Here is a 22,245-nt window from a genome sequence, read left to right as displayed (position 1 = left end):
ACACTAAATGGAAGGGACTGCTCACTATATTCCAAAATCCGATCTTCACCGAGGTTGTAGAGCATATATTATTACCACCAACTTTCAAATTGCATAATGATCACCATTCAAAGATAAGAGAAATTAGAGCTCGTACTGAGGCATTCAGACAGTCTTTTTGCCCTTGCATGATCCGTGAGTGGAACAGAGGGAGGGAGGGAGGGAGGGGGGGGGGGAGAGAGAAATATGACAACATGACTTTGGTGTGAAATGTGCCCTCCACCACACACCGCTTGGTGGCTAGTGGAGTATATATGTAGATGTAAATGTAGATCCTGTGGTTGGGGAGTTGAAGCAGGCTCAGTGGCCATGCCACCAAAACATTACCATATATGGTGTGGGACTGAGCACCAGTGATGTCACTGGTGACAGCGTGGTTATATAAGCACAGCAGTGGCATCCACACAACAGTCAACCACTTGACCACCGCAGAGGACATCTCTGCTGAAAGCTTGTGAGCAGTTACAACAGTCAACCGCTTGACCACAGCAGAGGACATCTCTGCTGAAAGCTTGTGGGCAGTTAATCACTTGACACAACTTGAAGCTAGAGAACATTTTATTAATGGATATCACTGCGAGAGCATGCATTCATACGCAACATTGGTACTTTGTGGATTAACTGAACTTAAGATTATTAATTCATTTCTCCTTATTTTCTGCTTCCATGCAAGTACTCTTGTTTTTTCATCTCTCAAGCCTCCTGTAAAGCTTAATATTTCTTATCAGGTGAGAAACATGCTGGTCGTAATGAACCTGCCAATTGTCCCATTCCTGCTCTCTCTTCTCCACCTCTTCTGGAGTAATTAGATGGCACCAGTCTTGCTTCCTTTCCTTCTCACTGCTATGACTGCCTGGTCTGTTCCCACAGGCTTTATATGATTAGATATATTTGCATTGCTTGCTTGCAACTAAGTTACTTCAGCTGCTGAAATTTGCAATTTTTTGTCCAGGGTGGAACCCCTGTTGTATTGAAAAAAACATGGCTGATCATCTATCAATTACACAAAAACAACAACAAGAGAAGATAATGATGATGATGACATGTAAATATACTAATAACGTAACACCTCTTATTACAATGTAATAGTCACCCAAAAGGAGACCCAGTGGTGTGAAAGCACCAAGACAACTGCATATGATCCCCAGCTCAGGCAGTTGCCTGCTGCTACTGGAGATGAAGCCCCTGGTAGGTGACTTGACACTTCACCTAGTACAGCAGTGTTCTCCACCTCACTCAGTACCTCATGGAGATGGCAGTGTTCGGCATCACTTACACAACTCAATACGTCAGTGAGCATCTGCAAATGAGGGTCTGATTTAGGTTGATATTTATGAGAATCTGCTGGCCAGTGCTTCTCCAACACTAGTACCCTCTCCCCAGAAGGGGCAACAGCTGTAGCAGCTGGGTGTCATCATTGGGAAGTGATTACTTTATTTTTTGTGCTTTTCTTGTGTAGCCAGCTCCTCAAGGAACCAAGCTAGAGCTGTAGAACTGCCCAACTTCACCCATCAGAGGCACTGACTAGCTTTTTTTACTTCATCACCTTTCTGCATAAGCATTATTTTGCTCGAATAAACCTCCTTGCTAAAAAGGTGTATCGGCTTCTTGCTGATGCTGACTTCCCTCTGTAAAACGTAATTCTACTGGGCACCACAAGAGCAGTTCATCACACTCAAGGGAGTCCTGGCATGACAGGTTGCTTCTCACTCCTTATAAGTAAGACAGCACATTCATTACAGCACTGGACTCATATTCTGACGTGGGCATTTCAATCTCTATCTGGCCACTGAAATTAAAGTTTTCTGCAGATTCTCTAAATCAATTAATGTGAATGCTGCACCAGTTCCTTTGGAAAGAATCTACACAATTTAATTCCCAAAGCCAGACACAAGGCTCATCCCCTCTAAATTGTTGCATAGAGTCGGAAGTGCCCTGAATGATGCTTCAGAAAGTGAAATGGTTGGTGTCCCAACACTTAAGTTCGCCATCTGGTATGAGGAATCAGGAGTGTCCAGCTTCATGCTGGGATGTGGCAACATGGGGATTAGTGGCCTTGGTTGTGGAGACTGCTTGGGACCACCACCTCCACACCCACACAAATTGCTGCTATCCTGGAGTGCAAAATATACTGATGTGGTTGTGGGACTGGCAAGCGTGTGTTTTCTAGATCTGGCACTATTGCAGTCAGTTGATGCAGACAGAGTTGGTTAGTATGACAGCACTACAAACCCTTTGGTCTCTCAACAAATGTATGGCAATGGGTGCGGCAATCTCTGTTGCCAGTATCCATGTGTTGTTTGTCCCTTAAGAGTGTGCCCACACTGCTGAGCCCAGGGGATATTGCCTAGCATGTCAGACCCAGGGTTCTCTGGGCTCTGGGGCCAGGAGATAGAGGAGATCTGTCAAGCTACAGTTTTGGTTGGGAGTGGCCCTGTACAGTCAGGAACATTGTTAGTGCTACTGTGGTGATAGTGGTTCTCAGCACCTTCAACATCATTCGCACAATGCATTGTGGTTCATCACTGGAGGATGAGTGAAATGGTGAACTAAAAAGGTATTTTGTGCCATTGGAGGCAATGGTTCAGAGAAGCACAGCAATGGCTAGAATCTGGATGAATGCATTAATTGTGTCTGTATGGTGGACACCATGCCGACACATGGGTAATTAGAGTAAGTATCCACGACTGCTAACCACAAAGAGCCCAGAAAAGGGGCCATAAAGTCCAAAGGAATATGGTCCCATGGATGTTGAGGAGTGGGCCAGAGGGCAAAAGACTGGGCTGGACAGGACTGATGCAGAGCACAGCACTGCATCAATCCCACATGGTGAGGTATCTGTAGCTAGAACCAGTGGACATGACAGTGAAAACGGCATAAGACAGGGAACCCAGTACAGCATACACTTCAACTGTGTGAAAGTGCACTCATACGCAGCCATCCAACTCATCTGAATGCCTTTCTTCCACAGCTCATTTAGTGGATGCATAAGGGACCACTGTCAGAGAAATTTAGAATAAAAATTCACCTTTTTCTAAAAAAGCTTGCAACTCCTGTAAGTTACCAAGGTATTCCACCTGGAGAAACTGGCATGTGGCTAAGTGAAAGAGTCACGTAATGTAGTGAAGATCTACAATGTTTCACAGGTAGTCCTGGTGTATAGCAGCCATGATAATTAAGTCATCATGATAGTCAGTGCAAGTGGATATGGACATCGTTAACTGTTCCAGATATCTCTGGAAAATTGCTGGAGCAGATGAGACCCCAAAAGGCAAATGCTGGTATTTGTATAAGGCAAAGGGAGTGTTTATAACCACACTACTTTGTGTCTCGTCATCCAGCGGCATACGCAAATATGCAGTGGTGAAATAAATTGCGGAAAAATATTTATTCTCTTCTAACAAGTAAACTGCAGAAAAATATTTATTCTCTTCTGACAAGTTTCTTGAGGAGGTCTTCCTGAAGTGGTATACGGTATGTTTTGACTTGTCTGGGCACTGATTATTGATTTAAAATCTCAACATAACCAATGTGAGTCACTGGATTTCTTTACCACAACCAGAGGCATGGTCCAAGAAATCATTTTAACTGGTCAATCAGCCCAGTTTTGTGGAGGTGATCGAGTTCCTGTTTGATGGCCATCCATAGGGAGATAGGAATGAGCTGTGCTAGCAGAAACAAGACACTGCATTAGGTGCAAGAAGATATGAGCCTGGAAATCAGAGGTGCACCCCAGGTCTGTTTCAAAGAGAAGCCAAAGTGGCATAAAGGTCATGGAGTTCCTGAATCTCATCAGCAATGGAGAAGTGAAACAATGAGAAGGCATTCAGTCAAAGTGTTTCCAGCTGAGTGACTACTGACATCAAAGAGGGGTATCAGCTGTGTCATCCACTTGTAGGCTGCAGCAATTATGAATAGACCAGGAGTGGAATAGACTACCAACGTGCAAGAGGGCGAAGTTAATTTTTTGGAACCCATACAAGCATACATTTGGAGTTTTATGAATGAATAGTAGCTTCTGTGTCTACCTGGAAATGCACGTTTGTGTTCACAATTCTGAGATTTATAAACAACTTTTGAGGGAAAGGATAACTTGGGGGAACTATTACCTGTAGTTAGTTTATATTTTTAAAAATTTTGTTTTGTCTACTTCCGTAGGACCAAACTGAGGACCAAATCTCCATGGTCATGGAACATGTCAGCACATGAAATTACAGCAGAAAAATAAAAACAGATAAAATCAAATCTTTATGAATCCTATAAATACATCAAGCTGTAAGTTTATGCAAATGCGATCAACAATATAATACAGGTCACAGCTTAATTTTTCAAGGAAGCCCTTGACAGAAGAGAAGAAGTGACCCATGAGAAAACTCTTCAGTTTGGATTTGAAAGGGCATGGATCACTGATATATTTTTGAATTCTTGTGGTTGCTTATTGAAAATGCATGTAGCAGAATACTGCATGCCTTTCTGCTCAAGAGTCATGGAAGTGCAGTCCAAATGCAGAATGGATTTCTGCCTAGTATTAACTGAGTGAAAGCTGCTAATTCTTGAGAATAAGCTGATATCGATCATAAAAAGCAACAGTAAAGAACATATACATTGAGAGGCCAATGTCAGAATGAACAGGGGTTGAATGAGGTTTGCAAATTTACGTTACTTACTGCCCACACCATTTACTTCTGAGCCAAAAATACCCTTTGAGAATGGGAAGAGTTATCCCAAAATATAATACCATACATCATAAGTGAATGAAAATAAACAAAGTAGACTAATTTTCATGTGAAACTATTGCTTATTTCAGATGCTGTTCTAATAATCTTTGTACAAAATCCTGAACATGGTCTTTCATGACTGTTTACTATCTGTCTGAACACCTAGAAATTTGAACTGTTCGGTTTCGCTAATCTATTTACATTCTGTGTAATTAAAATGTCAGGTTTTGTTGAATTGTGGCTTAGAAATTGTAAAAACTAAGTCTTACTGTGATTTAGTGTTAGTTTATTTTCTACACACCATAAACTTATGTCTTGAGCTACACTATTTGAAACAGTGTCAATGTTGCACACAACATCCTTTACTATCAAGCTAGGTGTCACCATCAAACAGAAATATTTTAGAATCACTTGTAATACTTGAAGGCATATCATTTATATAAATACGGAACAGGAGTGACCCCAGCACTGATCCCTGGGGTACTGCCCATTTAACCATGCCCCACCCAGAACCCATATTCCTAACCATTCTCATTAACGTGGAGAACAACCTTTTGCTGTCTGTTCTTAAATTAAGAGGTGTACCAGTTGTTACTCCCCGTATTCAACAATGGTCCAACTTCTGCAGCAATAGCTTGTGATCAACACAATCATACACCTTCATTAAATCAAGAAAGATGCCTAACATTCGAACTCTTTTGTTTAATTCATCCAGTACCTCACAGAGAGGAGAATATAGCATTTTCAGTCATTAAATCACTTCTAAAATCAAATTGTCCATCTGACAGCAAATTATGTGAAATGAAATGATCACTTTATCCTTACATACACAGCATTTTCAATAACTCAGCAAACATTGATAGGCTTAAAATTGTCTACATGATCCCTTTCTTCCTTGTTACAAAGCAGCTCACCCTTGTCAGTACCACAGAGGAGTATTTCAGATATCAGTCTCGGAAAGGCATTTTCCAAGAGAGAGAGATATGATTCCCTGTAGAAACTAAGTTTTATTTAATTTGCCAACTACATTCAGAAAGTGACTGTTAAATACTGTACATAAACCTGAATTATCAGAAATAGAAACATTTTTACTACGTACTGACTTCATAATTTTGACCTTGTGCTGTTGACCAGACACTTCCTTCACAGCTGACCATATGGTTTTAATTTTATCCTGTGAATTAGCTGTTCTATTTGCCTACCACATACTCCTTGCCTTCCAAATAACATTTTTAAGCACCTTACTGTAATGTTTGTAATGAGCTACTGCAGTTTGATTGTGACTAGTTCTAGTATTTTGATTTACTTTCCACAGTCTTCTACATGATATCCTTATCCTACTAGGCAGCCACACAGGCTGCCTTTTACGCACTGTTCCCAGACATGTTCAAGGGGCCAGGTCCAATTGCCCTGATGGATTATGGCACACTGTTTGGAGATTCCCATCTTTTCCACAATGGGTGCAATGCACCAGCGATCCAGGTAGTCTGTACATGTATGCTGTGAAGCAGTCTGGGCATGACAGGAAACCCTGCAGCCCAAGTTGACAGAGATTGACTGGTGGCTCAGAGACAACCGACACATCTGAAAGTAATGAACCATGATGCCGCCATATGGGAAGTGGTTTATGAGCATTTCATATTCCTGGGTTGCAATGCAACATCTGGAGCACTGCTACTGGTGACTGATCCATGACGCACTCATTAGCTGCTGCCATGATTTTGAAAGAGAGAGGGATCATCAGAAATTCTTCTAATGACAGGTTGTCTAGCTTAATGGCTGACGTGCATACTTCTGGTTTGGGAGACAACTGGAGCACTACACACACAAATTGAAGGGTCTGCATATTAGGTTTTGCATGCTGGGTTCACACAAGTAAAATCGCAGTGATGACTCAACCCTTGTAAACCAGTTACCCAAGAGTGATACGTCTGGCCAGGTTGCTTGAGGTACTGATGAAATTTGAGTCACAGTGTTACCACATGGAATAATTGTGAATAAACCAAAAGCAAAGTGCACATATCATTGAATGTAAGGGCAACTGGATTTGAGAAGAGCCAACTTCTTTTTCCCACATGAGTAACTCATTTTGCTGCTGCTGTTGCAATTTCTGCAGCAGTAGCAGCTGTTGCTGTTGTTGTTGCAAGAGTTTCACAAATTTAGTGTTCATAGTATGCTGTTAACCATTTACTTCGTTGCCAGTTATTGTGATCAGGATTTGACAAAAGATCAGGAATGTCTCAAGACACTTACTGAGGCTGTCCGACCAACCTAAGTCTGTCAATGGTAGATTACTGAGTATGGACAGAAGACAACAAAAAGGTAAATGGACAGCAGAGACGATACTACATATGAGTGCTGTGAGTAATCCAAGAGAGAAATCAAGACTTAACGAAACAGAAACCTAGAAACAATTATGTGTTATGGCGAATACATAACTGAAAGTGAAACCATGAGCTTTAAAGTGGTGCTGTGAGCACGTGGCCACTGATGTGGGTGTGTTAGCGGCCACACTGTACCACAAAAATGCTAGTGTTTACAGCTGTAGCAGCATTGGCTATCTACCAAGATCAAGGTCTATGCCTTTCAGTGGGCTTTGAAAGTTTCCAGGACCTGATGCCAGAGTCTGCAATGTCGGTTGCATTAGCTGTGTAGATGCACGATTCAGTTCAGGCAATGCCAAGGTGGACAGAGTCGAACTATGGGCACTGACATGGGATGGCAGGGTCAGTATTGGCAGCCAAAGAGTGTGACCACACAGTGCACTGAACAGTAGCAAAGTTTTCTGACACAAGGCAACAAACAGCAGCAAAGTTTGACTGCACGTGGCAATGGTGGTTGTGTGGCAAAGTGTTCCAAGCTTGAACCATGAACCCCTCAATATAAGCATCCTACAGAGACTGGAAGTTGCCCAGCAGATAGCCTGCTTGCAGGAAGGCATCATCTCAACAGCATTCGGGCTTACGTGCAGATGGCAGACTTGCAGCTAACGAAGACAGTGTCTAAAGGCAACAGCTCAATGATACAGTTGGGGATGTTGACCAGCACAGACTTCTTATAACTGGTTCCCAGTTTTAACTGATACTGTTTGTCTAAAATGGGCAGTATTTATATGAGCTCGGTCCACTGCTATTTTTGAAATGGCAGCACTTTCCCTCCAGCAGAAACGATGTGTGGGGTATAGCCATTAGATAATCACGACACCACCATCTCAGTGGCCAGTTCTCCTGCTATCAGTTGCACTGCAGCACTGGTGTGCCGTGTCGATGTTGTAACTTCACTTTTCAGAAGGCCTAGGTGGTGATTCCACAATGTCAGCAGAGTTTGAATATGACCTCTGTTGCAAGAATATGTACCACTAAGGTTTCTTGTCATGCTGGCATCACATTTGTCTGGTGAGTTAGACTCTTCTGCCTGATCAGGCAGAGCCATGATGCAACATGTGTAATGTTCAGCATTCTTCTGTTGCATCATACCTCAAAAGCTTTTTACCTCTTATTGCCTGACCTATTCATGATCCACACTTCACTTCCATACATGGCTACATTCAAGACAAAGATTTTCATAAAAGACATCCTGACACTTAAATGAAGGTTCTCCCATGACACAGAAATCCAGAGGCTGATCCCATGATATGATAAAAGTTTCAACATTTATAAGTTATTTAATATTTGTTTTACCTGTTCCAGTAAATGCTTCCACATAATTATCTTTTCATTCTGTTTCAGGTCTATAGACACTCGCTTTCTGTTAAACGTTCATACAATTTTAATGTTTCATTTATTTTGTTTTAAAATATCTTGTTTTTTAAAGTTATATTCTAATGAATGGTTTTTTGCAGATCTACCCAGATGAAGATAACACACTGTCTGGAGTTCAGCCACATCTCTATCACACAATGGAAAAATTTCTTGTGGAATGTTTTGAGTGACACAATCGCTGATTTTGACCTATATTTTACATTCTTGTAATAAACTCAAGTACCTGTACCAGGTTGTAATATTAAAAATTTTAAAACTCTGATCTAGCAACAAGCATTTCACGAAAATTACTGCTGCCACTATTACAGTACAAAATCTTTGATAGGATCAAATGATGAAAATTGAGTGTTTCAATTAAAGTATAATTTATAACAACCAAAAACTTTCTCTAAATGATGTTTCAAAACTATAATAATAATGGAATTCCTGGATGGAAAAAACATGTAAAAGAAAGGAAAGGCAACCACTCACCTATAGCAAGCTGCTGAATAGTGCCTAAAAACGAGTAACAAAGAAACAGTATTCACATTTGAGTTTTGTTGCTGTGTGAATACAGGTTTTTTACGAGATGTTTCTATGCAACATGCATCAGTCTGCTATAGGTTAGTGGTTGCCTTTCATTTATTTTTCGTATGTTCCAAAAATCGTTGTCTGTGAACAGGATTTGCCTTATATATATTGCTAGATGTTTGTGAAGGTTAATTTATGAATTAAATTGTATTTAACTGTATGAAAAAACAAACTGTATAAACTAAACTGTGTAAATATGTTTTAAGGACATTTGAATTTTGTCGTTGTGTGGACACAAAATTTCAATAGCAGTACCTAGTAAATGAATGGTATTTCTCAACAGTTTGCTTTACAATGATTTCTTTTCTTTCATCCACGATCAGAAATTTATTGTCGTAATTTAAACTTGTCCAGAAGAATACAAATCACTCAATTCATCACCATCCCACAGATGAATTGACTTTTTAAAGTAATGTTTGATATTAAGTAATTTTAATTATGTATGATAAATTCAGGCATATCTATAGAACTTTGAGTGTTTCAAGAATATTGAAGAGTTTTACAAACTTTATTGTTGTATGTTGATGTTTTGTTAGGAAAACACACTTTTCTTTATGTTAACCCAAATAAGTTTTATCCGTGTTGCGTCAGTATCGCTGAGCTTTTCTATTTATTTTGCATGCTGAGTGTTTGCTACAATCTTCATTAACTTTAATATGCAATATTGTCAGCCATATATATTTAGTTCAGACAGATAATGCAAACTATATAGAATGCCCATAATTAATGTTCCAGTTTCAAAACCTGCAGCATAAAATATGAGCAGCAATGTTACTGAAGATGTGAAATCATCATGGGGGAAAAAAAATTGACCAATAGATGGCACTGTAAGAATCATAATACGTACATCAGCAGTGATGTGGCACATGGCTGTTCCTCTCAGTTTGCATCCAAGATGACCAAAATGACTGTCTCCATGAAGGACAATGCATTGCCGGTAAAGCTCTTTTACAAGAATAATGACTTTGCGCCAGTAGCCCTGCAGAAGTTCCAGACACTCCAGGCTATGAAAAAAGGCAATAATACAGTAACTGCTAAGGGTCTTGAGAAAATGATTTCAAAACTTGAGAAGACATGTTCTTTTGAAGCGCAATGTCACAGAGGCAGGAAACTGGTTGATCCAACATCTGTCAAAGATGTGGCCACAGCATTGCAAAGGGGGTTGAGCAGTGGTGAACAAACATGAGTTGCAAGGGGAGCTGCTCGAACGGTAGACATGCCTGTGAGCACAGTGTATAAAATCCCACAAAACACCTGCACTGCTATCCATACAAAATCACCAGTGTTCAGGAGTTGGATTTCTGGGGGATTTCCTTTTTTTTTTTTTTTTTTTAAATAGGAGATGAGTCCTGCCACTTGCACCATCACTGGTAAATACTATAAGAGTCTTCTGTGTGGCAATGTCATTCCAACCCTTTAACAGCATCGATGTGCAGACATGATCATTTTTATGCAAAATGGCACTGCTCTGCAAATTGTACAGACAGTGAAGAAGATGCTCCAGAGGCCTCTTTGTAAATGCTAGAGTTATCAACCATCATTTCCCTACAGCCTTGTCATTCACATCACCTGATGTTAATACACGAGACTTCTAGCTGTGGTGTAATCTGAAAGATGTTGTGTTCAGTACTTTAGTTACGAATATAGCTAAACTGAAGGCACACATTGCGCAATGCATTCTGAAAGTCACCACTGAGACACTCCACTCTGTTGTGGAACATGCTGTTTCTTGATTTCAACTTGTGGCAAAAAAACAGTGGACAGCATATTGAACCCATCTCGCACCAGTCTCACGGCAATTAGGAACCAAAGTCATTTTGCTTTTTATGTAGTTTTTAGCCCCAGAACAATTAAAACATTTTGCTTGTTATTTGGCTTTTGGCCTCAGGACAATTGAGAACCAATTTTTCCCCATCCAGTGTGGTACGACCTTTCTGTGGGGGATGAGCTTACTTAACTAACAATGCCACAAATGTTGACTGCTGAACTTGTACAGTCACAAACAAATATGGACAGTGTAATGTGCAACTCAAACCACTACCATTCATTTGTATTTGTAGCTGACCCCATTTACATTAAGATGCTTACAGTATTATCTATTGGTAAAATTTTTGTTAATTTTTTGCCCATGAGATTTCCTCCTTTGTCAATAATTTTCTATTCAAATTTGATGTCATTCTGAGAAGTGGTTCTGTTTTTACAGCATTTTGAAACTGCAACTTTAATTATTGTCACACTGCACTATCTATCAAACTGAAAACCACTAATAGGAACATGGCACTGAAAATTTAGTGTCAATGTGCTGACAGAATTTAAAAGAAAAATGAAATACATGTTGGCTTTGTGGGAAACAGCAACAGACATCTTTCATGGCACAGAACAGTATTGATCAAGGGCACCTACGATTGTTAATATGTCATCAAGGGGTTATTACCCACAGTAACGTTTTCTATGAGGACTGAAGGACATACTGCAAAAACTATTGTCAATTTGGTTTTAGATTCTACAACTTTCAGTGACTGAATTGTAAAACCAATAGTTAATGATTTATCTGACTAAAATACTCCGATGTTAACAACAAAATACACTAAGCAGTTAGGTATAGATTGTAGAAGAAAAGCACAGTACCACAGATCCATAAACAATGACTTAATCACAGCATGTAAAGAGCTATTACAGAAAGAATACTGAGAAGAAACTTGGGAAAATTTAACTCTTTGTTAAACAAATTCCTACAAATAAGCGTAAAACTAAACAGAAGCAAGGATAAGGAATGGATAAGACCTGGGATTACAGTATCTTGCACTAGGGAGAGAGAGCTCTATTAAATTCACAGGACAAACTGCAGTCAGGCGGTGAAACCAACTATATTATAAAATTCTTCAGTCTGCTATTACAAAGGCAAAACTCATGAACTATGTTCAAAAGTAATACACTTCAAGAATAGGGAAAAAAACAATTTGGAATATTGTTAAATAAAAATAGCAAACCAAATGAAGTTAAGCCTCTTGAAAATAGTTCTGGTAGAAATGGTGACAATTTCAAATCATTGGTTATCAATTTGAATGATTATTTTGTCACAGTGCCAGTAATAAACTACCAAATACAAATGCAACAGATTTACTTGTGAACAAACCACAAACAGACATCAGTTTCCAAAATAAAAGTCTTTAAGAAGATCACAATATGGTTCAAATGGCTCTGAGCACTATGGGACTCAACTGCTGAGGTCATTAGTCCCCTAGAACTTAGAACTAGTTAAACCTAACTTACCTAAGGACATCACACACATCCATGCCCGAGGCAGGATTCGAACCTGCGACCGTAGCGGTCTCGCGGTTCCAGACTGCAGCGCCAGAACCGCGCGGCCACTTCGGCCGGCGTGACCACAATATTTATCAGGTCACAAAATAACAGTTCATAATTCTGTTGCCTATTAGCAGAATATTAAACTATTGTACTGACCTGAAAGGACTGCTCTTAAGTTATCTTTGTTATCAATCTATGACTCAGGGTATATTTTCTGGTTAGTTAGTTGCCTGTTCTACAAGCACATGATCCTTTTGTCGAAATCATCTGCACCTGATCAGCTTACAGGATATTTACATATTTGTATTAACATTAATGAACACACTTTTCTAGTTCTATTTCTGTAATTATGCTTAAAAACAAGTTGATTCCCCTTTTCTAATAGATACGTTTTTTAAAAAGCAGTTTGTCCATGGAGTAGGAATTGTCGAGGAGAAATGATTTTAGGTTAGATTTAAAATTTGCTTTGCTACCTGTGAGACATTTTATGTAACTGGCCATATGATAAAAAATTTTTGTTGTTGGGTGTTGAACTCATTTCTGGAAATCTGACAAATAATTGGTAATAAAGGTAATTTTTTCCTCTAATTGTGTAAGTACGGACTACATGTCTAATTACAATGGATTATTTATGATGAATTTTATCAGTGAATATATATACTCTGACGGCACAGTTAAAATGCATAGCTCCTTGAAGAGGCATCTAAAAGTCTGCAATGGATGAACATCACAAATTATTCTCACTGCTTGCTTTTGTGCAATCAACATTTTCTTTATAAGTAGTGAGTCACCCCAGAAATTATTCCGTAAGACATAATTCAGTCGAAATATGCAAAAATATCAGGATGTTAATTCATTTGTTTCCAAGACTTACAATTATACAACAAGCAAAAAGAACTGAACTTAACTGTTTGAGAAGCTCAGCAATATGCTTCTTCAGGTTAAAGTTTTCATAAATGTATACTCTCATAAATCTGGAATAGTCTACCCTATTTACTAGCTCCTACTCATGTGTTATATCAACTGTTGGTACGATTTTTTTGTTGCTTTTTATCTCATGAAGTTTATTATAACATTAGTATTGGCTGCAAAAAGTACGAATTCTGATTGTTGGAAGTAAAGAGGAAGATCATTCACATATACTGGGTGTCTCTCCTAAGACTCATCAGGCACATTTCATTTGGCGTTTCAGCAGATATCTGCAATTTCATTTTTGCAATATGTAGCTGGAGTCGGGCCAAAAAATACCAGTCATAACATCTTTCATGTGATTTCCAGTGTGAACAAAAAGCATTGGTTTGTTGTCAGTCAAAATCAAAATCATTTTTAAAGCAGAATGTTACATGCTCATTTAACAGAGCTGTCCCGGATTAATCTATTTTGCAATATTCATTACATCAATATGCATTAATAGGGACAGTAAAACACGAAGAATAAACAGTACTCCTGCAACAACTGAATAGTGCTGTTACATTGTGGTAGTAGTCAGCATGGGGCAGAGTGGTGCTGTCACTATTGGAGTGTTTCACTGTACCTGTTAATACGTGTCAATAAACTGAATGTTGCACTACAATAATCTGGGACCTCTCTGTCAAATGCACACATAACATTCTGTTCTAAAAATGATTTTGATTGTAATGGGAAACAAACTCGCACTTTCTGTTGACACTGGGCATTACATGAAAGACATGATGACCTGTATTTGCTTGGCCGGACTTCAGCCACACATTGTAAAAATGAAATTGCAAACTTCTGCGAAAACACCAGAGAAACTGCATCTATGACTCTTAGGAGACACATCTGGTATAGACCCAAAATTGAACCTCATGTAACTCCCTTTCTGATTTTTCCACAGTGACTAAACTTTTCTACCCTTAATTTGAATTATTCAGTACTACTTTTTGCATTTTGTGTGCTACATGCTATTCAAACCAACTGTGTGTAAAGCCACCACTTCCATAAAACTTCAGTTTGTCTGACAAAAATACAAATCAGTTGTATAAGCTACATAATCGAACTCCTTGGAAAGATTACAAAAACTACTAACTGTCAATATTTTATTATTTAAGGCTCGTACTATTTGGTGAGTACATGCAGCATTCTCAGTTCAGCAAACCAATAGTGGTAATTCCTGGATGGAAAAATACATAAAATAAGGGAAAGGCAATCACTCACCTACAACAGACTGATGTGTGGAGCACAGAAATATGTAACAGAAAACAACATTCACACTAGCTTTCAAGAACTAACTCCTTTTCTAGCAAGAGTACACACATTCATGTACATACAACCACACAGGCACTCAGTGATATAAAAAGTGATCTCTCTTGCATGGATAGAGTCATATCTTCATAACAGAAAGCAAAGAATCACATTGACAGACTGCACCACAGGGTGAAACTTAACCTCAGAATAATGGAACATAATGTATGGGGTCCCAGGAGAATCAGTACTGGGCCGACTCTCATTCTTAACCTACATAAATCACCTCCCAATGACTTCAAAGGGCAACCAAAACTGTAATATTCGCTGATGACACACATGTACTAATTATGGGTCCAAACTCAACACTAGCAGACACAGCTCAAATCATAATAGAACAGGCATACAAGTTGTTCACAGTTAACATTTTAATTAAGTCTTAGTCTCACAAAGATTTACTATATTTCAAACAAGCAATAATGACCTGCTAGCACTAGAGGTAGACAGTAATGAGCATATACCAAATGAAATACCCAGTGTGAAATTCCTTGGGATTCAGGTGGATAATAATTTAAAATGGCGCCAACACATAGATAAATCAATCAAGAAGCCTTGTTCAGTGTGTTTCGCACTAATAAGCATCTCTCACTGTGTTGACCTAAAGACAAGCGTTGGTATATTTTCTAAACGTTCATGCCCTGCTGTCTTATGCAATTATCTTCTGGGGCAGTGCACGTACGGTAAATATGTCCATTGTGCAGAAGCAAGCAGTAAGAATGATGCGTAAGGTAGATAACTGGACTTTTTGCAGAAGCCTTTTTCAAGATCTTTTAAACCTCACAGTCAGTTCCAATATCTTTACTGCTTAACCATGTTTGTTCCTGATAGCAGAAATCAGTTTCAGCTGAACTGTTATGTAAACAATCACAATACAAACCACAAAATAATTTTCATGTAGGTGTTGCCTCAATGTCTAGGGTTCAGAGTACAGTTTATGACTCTGTCATAAAGGCATTCAACAAGCTTCCATATGACATACAGAAAAAAATTGAGAATTCTTACCAAGTCAAAATAAAATTTAAAAGAAAATTTAAAAAGTCATCATTTGCCACTGTCTCTACATATTTTGTGAATATATTGATTCATGGATGGAAAATTTTGTTGGCTAATGTAATCAAGTAAATATTATGCTACCAATGTGAGAAAAACAGCGGGTAACCAGTAAAAATGAGGCTGCAGCAGCTTCGGCTAAATCTGGCTGACATAAGATGAACAGCATTAAGGAGTATAGTAAGAACACAATGACTGAGGAATGAAAGCTGTTTGATGACACAAAATACTGGGAAATGATGAATGCGCAGAAGGTTGAAATAGAGATTGGTACCAAGGAGTAAGAGAAAGAAAGAAAGAAAGAAAGAAAGAAAGAAAGAATGGGTACAATGAAAAGGTATTGGATAAGGACAAATACATGCAATATGAGTAAATAGACTCTGAATGAGTTTCGTGTTAAGCAGACAATGTGAAAACAAGCAGGGCTGAGAGTCACAGTTGCACAAAATGACATACAGGACATGAAAATAGTAATACAATGTCAAATTGTGTTCGGTCATAGAAAAGCACTTTATTTGCAGTGTTAGTCTTCGCAGAAAAGCCATCCAGTAGTTGTGTTTACAAGGAGGGGCAAATTATATGAAAACTTTCCGATGTGTCATAAATGGCATAATTTCTACAACTATACTAATGGGTAGATGGCTATGTATTCAAGATCTTGCACCTACAGCCTCTGCAAAATATTAAATTTGTTACTATGTTTCTTGAAACATCTATATAGAAGACTTATTCATGGGAAAGTAGCTAACACTAAAAGGCAGTGACATTTTCAGGATGCTTATTGATGTGAAATTTGTTTACAACTTTCTAAAGAAAACAGCAATTAGAGTATAAGAGGGAATACTGAAAGGGGATTGGATGAGTGTGGTAAAAGATTTGGTAGTGATTTTACTGTCCAGGAGATAGGAAGAGAAGTACTTACACAGAGTGGAAACATCATGTTCTGTGGTAACTGCACATAAGGGCTGTTGCAACCTAATGGGGTAAATATCCCTCTTTGTATCAACAGCTTAAATCTTAGTTGTTTTCATCTCCCACAAAAATGTTCCCTCTCATCTCCTCACTCCACAACGAGATAGGGAACTATCACATTTAAATATTACATACATTCTGCCATTTGTGCACTTCATGAAGAATATCTCTGCAAAGATTTAAAGGAAATGATAAGAGATGGAATATTCCACTAGAAGATGAAAATAGGGGGTTATAATGAGGAAGTTGGCAAGAAACTCAACAATGATTCCTCAGTAGGAAAGATTTAAGAAAACCACGCAAACCGTAAATCTGGAAGGCCAGATGGAAATCTGAATAGCTGTCCGCCTAAATGCATGTCCCATTTCTTAATCACTGTCTCATCTTGCCCTGTAGACTTTACGAGAAAGGATACAGTTACCACAAAGCACAAGATATTCTCTTGCATTATCATCAATGGAAATAGTGGGTTTTAAAATTGGGAATTGCACAATGTCTCACTTGTAAGCTGTGCACAAAATAACAGGATATGCAAGAAATATGGAGTACTATTAGCTGGGATTCAAAAGTTTTGGGACAGCTTTTGACTCAGTTGCTACTAAATCTGTACTAACGGCAACTGATAAACATGGCACTGATACAAACTATGTTAATGTACTGAAGAATATATATTTTAATACTACGGTTTAAATTAGACTTCATCAAGGTAGTGGAAAATTCAGAACTGAAAGTCAGTCAAGGAGATTCCACATAACAGAAACTATTCTCAGTAGCCATAGAAAGATTTTTTGGTTGTCTGAACTCCCAAAATGAAGAAATGATGTGAATAAACATATATGACCCAAAAACACTTTTCTGATACGATTGTATTGTGTCTGCCTTCATTTCAGACAAACTTCAATAGCTAAAGTAAGAACTTAACATATCAAGTTTGGAAGTAGGTCTCAAAATCAATAATAAGACAAAGATAATGTATAATCAATACACTGAAAAAAAAAATGGGACAAATTAACAATGAAGTCATACATGCAGTTAACGAGTTTTTGTACATATAGCTGTTGAAGAGAACACTTGCATGGGCAGGGAAAGAAACTAAATAGAACAGCAAAAATGGTCTTGAATGCCTTTGGCAAACTGAAGAGAGTTTTCAAAATGAGCATTCTCATGTCTGTAATAAAATGTTTACAATCAGATTGAGTTACCAGTTTTGACTTATGGCAGTGTGGGATATGGACTTTTAATAGTAAAACCAATCAAAACTTGAGGGTTGCCCAGAAAGTAATGAATTACTAGGAGAGGCTAAAATTAGACAAATGGTTTGGGAAACAGAATGTCAAGAAATATGTCATATGACTGTACTGACGAAATACAGGAGGGCAGCAAATGTAGCCAGGAGAATGGATGCTAGAGGTACAATGGAAGTTCTTTGCAGGATTCCAAAAAATACAAAAATTCTGAGACAGTGGTCTAATGGAAGGTAGGTTGATGTTGGAAAGTTAACAGGAGCAACAAGTATGTGTACAGCTGAAGACTAAAGTACATGTGTCATCAGTCTACAGATATCCTTCATCCAGGAGACTATGTAAATGGCTGATAATGCATGTCAATGACTTTTTAATACATTAATTTGTTTCCTTTACTTTTTAACTGAGCCCCTTGTTTTTTGTGAGATATACAAGGTTTTTGTTACATCATATCTGAGAACCTCTGCAACATTTCCTGTATCAGGAAAGCTTTAAACAGCACAAATGTAAATATTCTCATCATCTTCACACTTTCTTCCTATTCCACAGTTTCCATTTCACTTCTGTGTATAGTGTCTTCAATATTTATAAACTTTTTTTCTAAGCATTAGAAGCTAGATAAATTGTTAATTACTTTTATTACTATGCATGCAACTGTTAAAATGCCTTATTAAGGCACATTTTTGTATCATACATTTAAAGTACTATACTGGGGAGGGGGGAGGATTTCTCACCTGATCTTGCTTACAATGAGGACACAATGCCTACAGGCATATTTCACTAGAATTTTCATCTCGGGCATATATGCTCCAACTAAGGAAAAAAAGGACAGTAAAAATGAGTGTCAGTGGTAAAATGCATGTGAAATGTGCAAGCAGGCAACAAATCCCTCATAATTGAGAGACAGAAGGGAGAACACTTCCACTGACATGTTTTAAGCGAATAAAATCTTTCAGTATGGTGACAAAATAAAAACACATTTTACAACAAACTATTTTATTTTCCAGGCAACCACAGCTGTAGAAAGGCATGATGTTAGGAAGAACTCCGCTCACAGGTGGTAAAATTGTTGTTTATTAAAGCATGAGTGGTTTTCCGGCTTTAAGCCACATCAACAGGTGAACAGTGTTAAAAGATCATAGGCATACACCTCCCCTAGACAAAAATTACTATTCAGAGAATATTGTCAATAGATAAGAAAGCTGAGCTGCCCTGCTGTCATACTGATGCAGGCAAATTTTAAAGAATGGGGCACTACTTCTTTACCTTTCACTCACCATAATATTGGCAAAATTCTCTGAATAATGACTTTTGACTATGAGCAATGAGTATGCCTATGATCTTTTAACATTGCTAATCTGATGATGTGGCTTAAAGCTGCGAAACTAGTCATGTTTTAATAAACAACAATTTTACCAGCTGTGAGAGGAGTTCTTCCTAACATTTTAGTAGTTGCATATACAGTCATCATTACAAACAAAGAATTCATATCAGTTTTATCTATACACTGCCCTTTATACATTTTGGATGGCCAATACCACCAACATTAGGCACCCCTGGACTGGAAGGTAAACACATGCTGCCTTGACAAAATTCAGGTATGAAATTTGATAAGCATGTTGTATAGGTGTGAGTGATTTATTGATCATTCCAATTCACTTATACCATGGCTTCAGAAAAAAAAAATCTGAAATTTGTATGAACCTACAATAAAAACTGACTATTGTTTGCAGATAACAAGCAGTGAAATAATTATTAGAGCCTGTTCAACAAATACTCTTTCTACGAATACATTATATGTTAACAACATATCACAGATTCAAACAATGACACTGGAGACTATAATTCGGTACTGTCCACACATTTATTTATAAACAACAACAAATATATCTATTAGCATGGGGTCTTTACAAGTATGGAGATTTTATTCTTTTTTATATTTGTATTTCCCTCTCCATTCTTTTGGCAATGGAACTACACCAGGGCATGGAACCTGTCCAAGGATTTCACATATGCAATGCTTTTCACAGCCAAAACCAAAATTTGCAGGATTGTCTTTCTTCTCCTTGGCTGTTAATTCTGCAGCCAAAACACTCCTGAAAACAATAACATAGAATTGGAGCATAGAAATATGCCACACTCATACTTGTAACTTGTACAGATAACTTTTATGGGTCACAATAATACAACAAACACAAACACTTAATGCCACAATTTAAAACAAACTCTTAACAAATAAGAACAGTTAAATTACATGCAAAAATGGCAGTACAACAGCGATGAAACATGTACTAATCAAGTACTGTTTGCTCACATTGATCCACCTGACAATTTAAAAAGCCATGCTGCACATCGAGTCAAACCTGAATATTTGTTCATGTGCTTTTTGCTGAGAACATGTAAAGACTCCGACTGCTTTCTTCTGCAGAAGTAATATGTTTTGAACATGGTTTGAGTTTTCCAGGAGAATAAGTCCATTTGACACAATACTTTGATAAAATGCAAAATAAGATGTTTCAACACAAGCTGCTGGAACACATTTAATAAGATTTCTTAATAAGTAAATTACTCTGGATAATTTAAAAGTAATGTATTTTATATGTTGCTCCCAGGACAATTTGTCATCTAAATATACCCTCAAGAACTTTTTGTACCAGGGATCATTAAAAGGACTTTTGACCTTTGGATTAAATACCATTTTTTGTGTTTTGTTCTCATTCAGAGCAAACCCATTTGACCTGAACCAATATGACAGGTGAGCAAGTGTATTGTCAAAAGAATCTTTTAACTTATTTAGATCATTGTTATAGTCTAGGAAGGTTGTGTCATCTGCAAATAGCACTGTTTTGGAACTTATTAAGGAGGGTAGGTCATTGAAAATTACCAAAAACAAAAATGGTCCCAACACAGATCCCTGTGTAACTCTCACCAAGGTACATCTACATCTACATCCATACTCCGCAATCCACCATACGGTGTGTGGCGGAGGGTACCTCGTACCACAACTAGCATCTTCTCTCCCTGTTCCACTCCCAAACAGAACGAGGGAAAAATGACTGCTTATATGCCTCTGTACGAGCCCTAATTTCTCTTATCTTATCTTTGTGATCTTTCTGCCAAATGTAAGTTGGCGGCACTAAATGTACTGCAGTCAGCCTCAAATGCTGGTTCTCTAAATTTCCTCAGTAGTGATTGACGAAAAGAACGCCTCCTTTCCACTAGAGACTCCCACCTGAGTTCCTGAAGCATTTCCGTAACACTCGCGTGATGATCAAACCTACCAGTAACAAATCTAGCAGCCCACCTCTGAATTGCTTCTATGTCCTCCCTCAATCTGACCTGATCGGGATCCCAAACACTCGAGCAGTACTCAAGAATAGGTCGTATTAGTGTTTTATAAGCGGTCTCCTTTACAGATGAACCACATCTTCCCAAAATTCTACCAATGAACCGATGATGACTATCCGCCTTCCCCACAACTGCCATTACATGCTTGTCCCACTTCATATCGCTCTGCAATGTTACGCCCAAATATTTAATCGACGTGATTGTGTCAAGCACTACACTACTAATGGAGTATTCAAACATTACAGGTTTCTTTTTCCTATTCATCTGCATTAATTTACATTTATCTATAGTTAGAGATAGCTTCCATTCTGTACACCAATCACAAATCCTGTCCAAGTCATCTTGTATCCTCCTACAGTCACTCAACGACGACACCTTCCCGTACACCACAGCATCATCAGCAAACAGCCGCACATTGCTATCGACCCTATCCAAAAGATCATTTACGTACATAGAAAACAACAGCAGACCTACCAGTCCACACTTCTCTGGGGCACTCCAGATGATACCCTCACCTCCGATGAACACTCACCATCGAGGACAACGTACTGGGTTCTATTACTTAAGAAGTCTTCGAGCCACTCACATACTGGGGAACCAATCCCATATGCTTGTACCTTAGTTAGAAGTCTGCAGTGGGGCACCGAGTCAAACGCTTTCCGGAAGTCAAGGAATATGGCATCCGTCCGATACCCTTCATCCATGGTTCGCAGGATATCATGTGAAAAAAGGGCGAGTTGCGTTTCACAGGAGCGATGCTTTCTAAAGCCATGCTGATGCATGGACAGCAAATTCTCTGTCTCAAGGAAATTCATTATATTCGAACTGAGAATATGTTCGAGAATCCTGCAACAAACCAATGTTAAGGATATTAGTCTGTAATTTTGAGGATCCGTCCCGTCCTTCTACCCTTCTTATATACAGACATCACCTGTGTTTTTTTCCAGTCGCTCGGGACTTTATGTTGGGCAA

At 38.4% G+C, this 22,245-nt stretch overlaps 2 protein-coding genes across 3 annotated transcripts in view; one reads left to right on the top strand and one right to left on the bottom strand.

Moving 5' to 3' along the window:
- Positions 1-9,370, top strand: part of LOC126483803 (venom dipeptidyl peptidase 4-like) — a 185,928-nt gene extending 176,558 nt beyond the window's left edge. For both annotated transcript variants that reach the window (XM_050106984.1, XM_050106983.1), the window contains exon 17: positions 8,599-9,370. In XM_050106984.1, coding sequence (XP_049962941.1) covers positions 8,599-8,688 — 90 coding nt within the window. In that variant the 3' untranslated portion in view covers positions 8,689-9,370. The remainder of the gene's footprint in view (positions 1-8,598) is intronic.
- Positions 9,371-18,904: 9,534 nt separating this feature from the next.
- Positions 18,905-22,245, bottom strand: part of LOC126483812 (probable 28S ribosomal protein S25, mitochondrial) — a 55,625-nt gene continuing 52,284 nt past the window's right edge. The window contains exon 4 of the mRNA XM_050106998.1: positions 18,905-20,021. Within this exon, the coding sequence (XP_049962955.1) occupies positions 19,850-20,021 (172 nt within the window). The 3' untranslated portion in view covers positions 18,905-19,849. The remainder of the gene's footprint in view (positions 20,022-22,245) is intronic.

The sequence above is a fragment of the Schistocerca serialis genome, chromosome 6 (assembly GCF_023864345.2).
Source record: "Schistocerca serialis cubense isolate TAMUIC-IGC-003099 chromosome 6, iqSchSeri2.2, whole genome shotgun sequence".
Classification (NCBI taxonomy): Eukaryota; Metazoa; Arthropoda; class Insecta; order Orthoptera; family Acrididae; genus Schistocerca; species Schistocerca serialis.
Note: the sequence above shows the minus strand (reverse complement) of the source record. Positions and strands in the feature narration are given on the sequence as shown.